General features: G+C 41.5%; 2 protein-coding genes across 6 annotated transcripts; both read right to left on the bottom strand.

The window, feature by feature from the left end:
- Positions 1–1,579: 1,579 nt before the first annotated feature.
- LOC134443520 (uncharacterized) lies at positions 1,580–4,577 on the bottom strand. 5 transcript variants are annotated; one of them, XR_010033687.1, is made up of 7 exons: positions 4,269–4,573; positions 3,953–4,047; positions 3,750–3,832; positions 3,517–3,612; positions 3,131–3,427; positions 2,944–3,042; positions 1,580–1,766 (listed from the first exon to the last, which is right to left on the bottom strand). XR_010033687.1 is itself a non-coding variant. In XM_063193280.1 (6 exons), the coding sequence occupies exons 1-6, from the start codon at positions 4,349–4,351 to the stop codon at positions 1,723–1,725; spliced, it is 1,062 nt and encodes a 353-aa protein (XP_063049350.1). In that variant the 5' UTR covers positions 4,352–4,576; the 3' UTR covers positions 1,580–1,722. The 5 variants fall into 5 exon arrangements, 4 of the variants coding, with proteins under 4 accessions (XP_063049350.1, XP_063049352.1, XP_063049351.1 ...); XM_063193280.1 differs by having other exon boundaries at positions 2,767–3,427; positions 4,269–4,576; XM_063193282.1 differs by lacking the exon at positions 1,580–1,766 and having other exon boundaries at positions 2,486–3,042; positions 3,152–3,427; positions 4,269–4,574.
- LOC134443515 (KRAB-A domain-containing protein 2-like) lies at positions 4,375–5,844 on the bottom strand. Its single transcript, XM_063193275.1, has 7 exons — positions 5,809–5,844; positions 5,574–5,707; positions 5,276–5,353; positions 5,082–5,154; positions 4,803–4,987; positions 4,572–4,711; positions 4,375–4,447 (listed from the first exon to the last, which is right to left on the bottom strand). Exons 1-7 carry the CDS (start codon positions 5,813–5,815, stop codon positions 4,375–4,377), a joined length of 690 nt encoding a protein of 229 aa, XP_063049345.1. The 5' UTR covers positions 5,816–5,844.
- Positions 5,845–7,500: the final 1,656 nt, after the last annotated feature.

Below are 7,500 nucleotides of genomic sequence, written 5' to 3'. Positions count from 1 at the left end.
GAACACAGTGCAGGATTCCACAATAGAATCTTCATCGCATGAAGAACACAGTACAGAGTTCCCCACATGGAGCTGTCACAGGGAATTTGTTCCGGGCAGGGAAAAAGTTCCGGGCGACGTAACAATCGCGTTCGAATCAGCTGTTCAACACCATTCCAACAGCGTTGCTAAGCTGGTCACTATGGCTCGTCAACTGGTCGCTAAGGCTCGAGATACGCGTGCTGTGTTACTGTTACGTCACCCAGAACAACGCAATGTCACATTTACACATTTTAAACAGCAGTTTTGAGTATTTGCAGCGTGTATTCATTGTAGTTTAACTTGAGACTGGACTATCCTTAAGCCCATCATCCAATTTTAGGACAACCATTAGCAGTCACGTTGACAGTGGATCTTAAACGCTAAGGAAATGCCCATTTGGCTATGTTATTTTGACAATGTTGCATAGCAGAATATGCAACAATCTACTGGAATGCAGTAAACAATCGTCCGTTTACTTGAATGAAGACCTCCAAAAATGATAATTCATTGACTTACCACTGGCAAAATGTCCGCAGATGAATTTGGAAAATTAACTTGGCTTGAGAAACTGCAAAACTGCACTAACTTAAGAAGCAGGAAAACAGTCAAACGAATTAAATTATCATGTAGTCAACAACTGCCCTGTGATGCAATGTGGTTCATTCATTGTTAAACTTTACTTGGCCGATCTGCAGGAAGAACTGCAAATCAATATTACTGAACCAAGAAAACCAGTGGGCTTAGTTTACTTACGACTAGAAATGAGACACTACCACCTAGTGGTCTGTCCACTGACGTGTATACACGGTCAAAACAATGACTGAAAAGAGGTCTTACAAACCAGTAGGCCTATAGCCTATTGATTTGGAAACAGTCATTGGCCTTTTTCTACTTAATACAATAGATCTGAAATACACAAGCATTTATTCACCTTTTGCAGTTTTGAGCAGTAGCCTAATGCATTACAAAAGCAATTAATTAGGCTACTGTAATGCACTCCTTTTGCTGTAATGCAGTAATGTAAGGCACTACAGGGCAAAAAAAACATTTACTTAGTTACAAATGCATTGCAATGACCTGGATTTTAGTGATATTCAGTGTGGTGCAGAAAGAAGCTATTCCTGAACCTAGTAGTTTTTAGTCTGCATGCTGCCAAAAACACCCCCTGTGTTGGAGGTGAAAAAGTCATGACTCAAAAGCTTGATTTTCACTGTAATAAATTGCCAGATCCATATTTAGGCAAAAGTAACTAAAGTGATGCAAAGGTAGTGTAATGCCTTACATATATATAGTCATATTGTAGTGTAAGGGATTATTTTGAAAAGACAGTAACATGTAATCAGTAATGCATTACAGTTTTGAGTAACTTAACCAACACTGACCTTTTGTTTAGAATTAATGCAGAAACCATGCACTATGCAATGTAAATCAGTAACAACAGATAGACTTAAAACACCCAAAACACGATCTGAAATCTATTATTCTTCATTAAATCATCAAAGTTGCTTGTCCATTTACTGGCATTACTTTGTAGTAGTAAAACACATCTTCAAGGTAATTTAATATACAAGTATTTTATTTGTCACGTGTACAAAGCCTTGTGTGTGTGTGTGTGTGTGTGGTAGTTCTCGGAGGTCTTCTTCAGTCTCGGTTGAGCCGTAGGGCAGCATCATAGTGGCGAACACAGTCCCCATCCATCAGTCAAGTGTGAGGGCTGGGTTGGTTGGCAGGCTGGCTGCAGTTGACTGAGGAGGAAGGAAAGCAAAGTTATATGCAACCTTATTAAAGCTGTGGTCAATCAAGCGTACACATACACCTTCCACCTGAAGATTCTATGCGCGTCCAAGTTAGACCAAGCGCATTGACGTCGGTAATGAGAATATGTTACAGTTGGGGTAGGGAGTCTGCAAGAAGAGCACACAATCACTTCCTCAACCGCAACGGATCAAATTAATTGTTATTAAAGCATTTTTAAAGAAATTTGGTCAGCAATTAAGTGTAACAGTGTTAGATAAGCAATAAGCCACTTGAGTCCGTGGGTTATGCTCAATTGATAACAGGCAAGGGGACGTTTACGCCACTCCGCTTCGCGTCGTGCCCCACTCCGCTTCGTGTTGTGCCCCACTCCCCTTTGCCTGTTATCAATTGAGCATAACCCACGGACTCAAGTGACTTATTGCTTAATTCTTTGTTATTTGAAATTTTAAAAAGAATGTTTTAACACTTAGCTTTTTTTTGGCTGGTTAATTCCTTGCCTTTTTCCGGTGCTGGATTGGGGTGACAGGAGGGCTCAGGTACTGTTGTTGTTGACTGCTCCTGAAACAAAATACTCAGCAAAAAATATTAGTAATACAACAAATTAAAGACTACAGGCAGGCCCAATTTAGTGAAAAGCCCCCCCACCAACGTCAAGGTACAGGCCTAACGAGAGGGTTTTTTTTTTTGAATACAAAAATAGAACTGATTTGAATAAAAAATAGAACTGATTTGAAGTCTGAACAGAACTGATTAGAACTGATTTAGAGTATGGGAAAACACCTGCAAAAACACTAGGAAAACATTAAAGCAACATTCAACTTACAAAGTAATATCACATTCATACAAATTGGCCCTGTAGAATCAGAAAAGGTTAACAAAATACAATGACAGTACACTTCTTACATACATACTGTGACGTGTCAACAGTACCTACACAAAACTGGTGGAATAGTTGTCCACATCTCCTACAAACAACGGCATCCTTACCATCGCGAATTGGTCTCCGGCAGTGGCAGTGGACCTCCACCTCCATGGTCTGCGGCATTGTAAATGGTGGACTCACAGCAGACTCTGGGAACTGCGCCAGGTGTCCCCTCTGAAAGCAAGAGAAGAGATGGGCTCGCATCAGTACCTGATTGTAGGTGGTCTGACAAGGATCCTCACCTCTGCAAAGTGTAAGACTGTTTGCAATAGCAAACAGACCACAGTCACTGCCACCATGCTGCTGCTGGATGCTTGGCCAAAGAATCCTCACCGTCCGTCCTGGAAAACAAACCAAAGCAGTGATTTGCATCAGGAATTCCGGTGTATGTGAAGCATTCATCGAGTCGAAAACGTTTACTTCACGTACCTTGCATCCAATGTTACTTACCGTAACCCAGTGGTTTGCGGACAAATTAAAAATCTGTACAAACCCCTGGGTTGGTCCCGGCACAGTTGAGAGTAGAGCCACAGAGGTGGTGGCATACAAACCCTCCGTTGACGGGAACTGTGCCTTCAAGAGAGCCTGAGCGTGGTCCATGGTCTCATCGTTCAGCCAGGTGTGGGGACTAGAGAGAAGGGCTCCAAAGTCGCTCATCCTTTCATCCCTCCTCAAAGCTGGCAATGGCCTCCCTGACTGAACACCTACGATGACAACTTCAGCATCCTGAAAGACATGAAATATCTGTTAAGGCAGTTTGTTGAGGGCGTGACTATATGTTGAAGTTGTAAATTTAAGTGTAAATCTTGTTATACCTCTTGTGTGTCTTGCTCGACCTTAGAGATGGGTGAATCACTGGATTCCCCAGTCTCTGCCTGAGCAGACAGAGAAGTGGTTGCGATGCCTGTCACCTGTTGCAAGCATAAACAGAACAAAACAAAACTGTCTTTAAAAATTGACACGTAGACCAGCATTGCCAATGATGAATCACGGCACCAATTCACAAATTCATTGTTCTACACAAAGCTATTTAACCTATTTAACATACCTGAAGTGTGTTGTCCACAACATCTGAGCTGTCAGCAGATGTCATTCCAACAGCTCTGTCTGTGGACATGTCAGTCTGCCCCCCTGAGATAAGATATTGTATTGAAGTCATTTGTAATATTACTTCATTGAAAAGAGTGAAACACACACACACACACACACACACACACACACACACACTACATAATTAACTCAAGTACATACGCAGAGGCTTCACTGAAGCGTAGGGTGTCTTCGTCGACAGTGGTTGACCGTCCATGGTCTCCAGCTGGACGAGGTTGTTGTCCACACTGATGACCCTTGTTCATGGAAACATAAAAAGGAAATAGAGGACAACGTCAGCAATGCAATTCCTGTAAGCACATGAAAATACATAAAAACAATGGAAAAGAAATGGTCTAGATTTGAAGGGGAGAGAGCTCATGATTTGTATGTAATATGGGAAATAATTCGGTAGTTGGTGAGCAGGACGACTGAAACATGTGAAAAAGGATCAAGGATCAATAGAAAAATTATGTACCTGTACTCAGTGGACGACCAATCAGGAAGCATGGTCATACCAGGTCTGCCACGTTTCCGCTCGTTCCTCTTCAGGACCACCATGCCAGGAGTGATCGTGAAACGCTTCACTCCCTTTTTGCTCTTCTTCCGGTAGGAAGATTTCTGCCTTTCCTGGGCCTTCTGGATGTTGTCACGCACCTGAGCACAGTCATGTGAAAAGATTCTCCATTAAGAACACTTATTGTTGTTGGTTGAACCGTTTGTAGGTTTTTGAGCTATCCTGCTGGCAAGCAGACAGACAGACAAATAAACCAACGCCAACAAAAGCATAACCTTCTTGGTGGACGTAATTACCTGGACAAATACAGCTGCATCTTTCTCAGCTCGACTGGACATAAACGCTGAAACATCGTCCTCATCAACAGACGCGACAACCTCAGCCTCAGGAGTATCACTGGCAATCTGTGTTATCACAAAGACATGTTAATACATGTATGTAATTCAGAGCTTGGGAGGAAAAATGTGTCTGAAACTATCACAACATTATACATACCTCAGAAAACAGCCGTGGCTCGCGGCCATACATCAAACGAAACGGTGAAAACTTGGAGGAAGCCTGCTTAGAGGAATTATGGGCAAACAATACCTCTTTCAGGTTGTCCTCCCACCTTTCCTGACTACCTTCCAGAGTCTTCCCAATGGCTCGCTTCAAGGTCTGGTTAGTCCTTTCGTCCAATCCTGCAGAAATAAAAATGATGAAGTTATTAATAACAGTAACAATTGTGTTGTCAAAATACCAGTACTACATATAGAACTACTACTTTATGTATACCGTTTGTCTGTGGATGATAGGCACTAGTCATGCGGTGTTTCACCCCGCACCTGTCGAAGAGACTCATGTTGACCTTTTTAACAAAAGACAAAAAATAAAGAAAACATGCACACAAAAGTTGAGAAGAGTCAGTTACAGAAAATGATGTGAGAATGCATCTAGACTTGCAAAATATGCAGATTTTTGGTACTTACGTGGTTCCAGAACTCACGGCCTCGGTCAGTCAAGATAACCTCAGGAGAGCCATGAGTCAGGAAGATGTCCATCATTGCCTATAACATAACAAGACACACACACACACACACATATTAGTGGTACAACCAAGTCATAGGTGAAGAGTAGCTTCTCAGTGCTGATGGGGTCGCCGGCATCATGACAACATTATCGAACGCCTTAGTAACAGAATAAGACATAGCCGCCACAAAAAAGGTTATAACATACGCTCTGCGCTAAGGGGTTAAACTCTATTACTTGCTGTCATTTAACACACACCTCAGAGGTAAGCAGTGCCTGCTTCTTCTTAATGGGTCTTGCCTCCACCCATTTTGTGAAGAAGTCGGTCGCTGTCAGGAGGTAACGGTTCCCACCTTTGCTTGACTTCTGCAGGGGTCCGATGAGGTCAACACCTTCAAAAAGATTACGCACAGAAAGCCATATTATTGTGATCTTGTCATTTTAATACTGTTACCAAAGAACTTGTGCTTGCCCATGCAAAGTACTGTCTTACCGATCATATGCCAGGGTGCAACCGGCTTTATCGGCTTCAGCTTCAGCCGTCTTCACCTTCTCAAATCTTTCGCAGTGTTTGCAGCCATAAATCTTAATGATAAAATAGCAAATGAGTGTGATATTGTAAGTAGTTGTATATTACATTACATTGCACTATAAAGCATAAATCACAAGCACACTATTAATAGTCTAGTCAATATAGGGGGTCCACGCGCACCCCCCGTAATTGTTGTTGACACCCATTTTTTTAGACTCCTTAATATGTCTAGTTAACAATAAAAGATGTTAACATTGCTGCAAATTGTATAATCACATAACTTTTGAACCCAACATGGTACAAAGAGAAATTACACCACATTTAGGGCTGGTGATGAAAAAAGTTAATTCAGGGCCCTGGACACATGGCTTTATTGTTTTAAATCACCTACCGTCTTCCCCACATCAGCAGTGATACTGCGCCAGTAGAACCGCTTTGTAATCTTGTCCACCATGCGGTCCCTGCCGAAGTGGCCTGCGTGAACCTCGTTGAGGATGGCGTCCCTCTCCTCCTGGGAAAATACGACCCTCCTCAATGACAAACCATCAGCTCCGACGTAGAACATGGTGTCACCTAAAAAGAGGGAATAAGTGGATGTTAATCATAAAATCTGGCGTGGGTGTTTGCCAACTGTTTTGATCCAAAACACATAGCACAAGACTGAACGCTTCACAGTTCTCTTCATTATTCAACAAGTCAAACAAAGGAATATTTCACTACATACAGTCTTACTACGGTACTACTTCAATTCAACATTGATAACTAGCAGCTCACCTTGTACACTCTTTAAGTTCATACAGTGATTGATTGTTTTCATTGATTGACTAGTTTATCATGGTATTGGCACAAAAAAAGTCATCTGATTTCAATAATAAAGTATTTAGCCAAAGCTAATTAAACAACACTTGTTCCCAACACTTAGAAGAAGGGGGGCATTATACTAATACGACTGAGTAATAGTTTCAACCTGTATGAATCAGTCGGTTTCTTAGATCCTACATCACACGTCAGTCAGTCACCTCATTGATAGGGCTCTCAGGTGAATTCTGAGGTGAAAATACTTCTAAAATATACTTATCACTATATACACCTTCATAAACATGGCCACACTCCTTGCACAACATTTCGATATTTCACACATGTGAATAAAAACGTCAATATCACCGAAAAGCAACGTTGTATCCATGTCTGTCTTGGCAAAGTCGAAGGTGAATTCTGAGGTGAAAATACTTCTAAAATATAATTATCACTATATACACCTTCATAAACATGGCCAAACTCCTTGCACAGCATTTCGATATTTCACACATGTGAATAAAAACGTCAATATCACCGAAAAGCAACGTTGTATCCATGTCTGCCTTGGCAAAGTCGAAGCATTTCATTCACTCCTGCTAGCTAGCTGTCTTGCTTCTTATTAGCTCTATCCGATATACAAATATAGTCTGCTGGGTTGATTAAGTCAAAATCACGACATTATACGTCTTAATAAAGTAAATATATTTACCTTGAAGGGAGTAGCTTTTGGACGCCTTCCTTATGGCTCTTTTGGAAGACTCGCTTGCCCCTGGCTTGTATTTCTCCTGGCTAGAAAGGTAAAAGAAAATGTCTTCAGGTGAAATGGGCATCTTGATGATAAGTAAGCTTACACTA

The sequence above is a fragment of the Engraulis encrasicolus genome, unplaced genomic scaffold (assembly GCF_034702125.1).
Source record: "Engraulis encrasicolus isolate BLACKSEA-1 unplaced genomic scaffold, IST_EnEncr_1.0 scaffold_33_np1212, whole genome shotgun sequence".
Lineage (NCBI taxonomy): Eukaryota > Metazoa > Chordata > Actinopteri > Clupeiformes > Engraulidae > Engraulis > Engraulis encrasicolus.
Note: the sequence above shows the minus strand (reverse complement) of the source record. Positions and strands in the feature narration are given on the sequence as shown.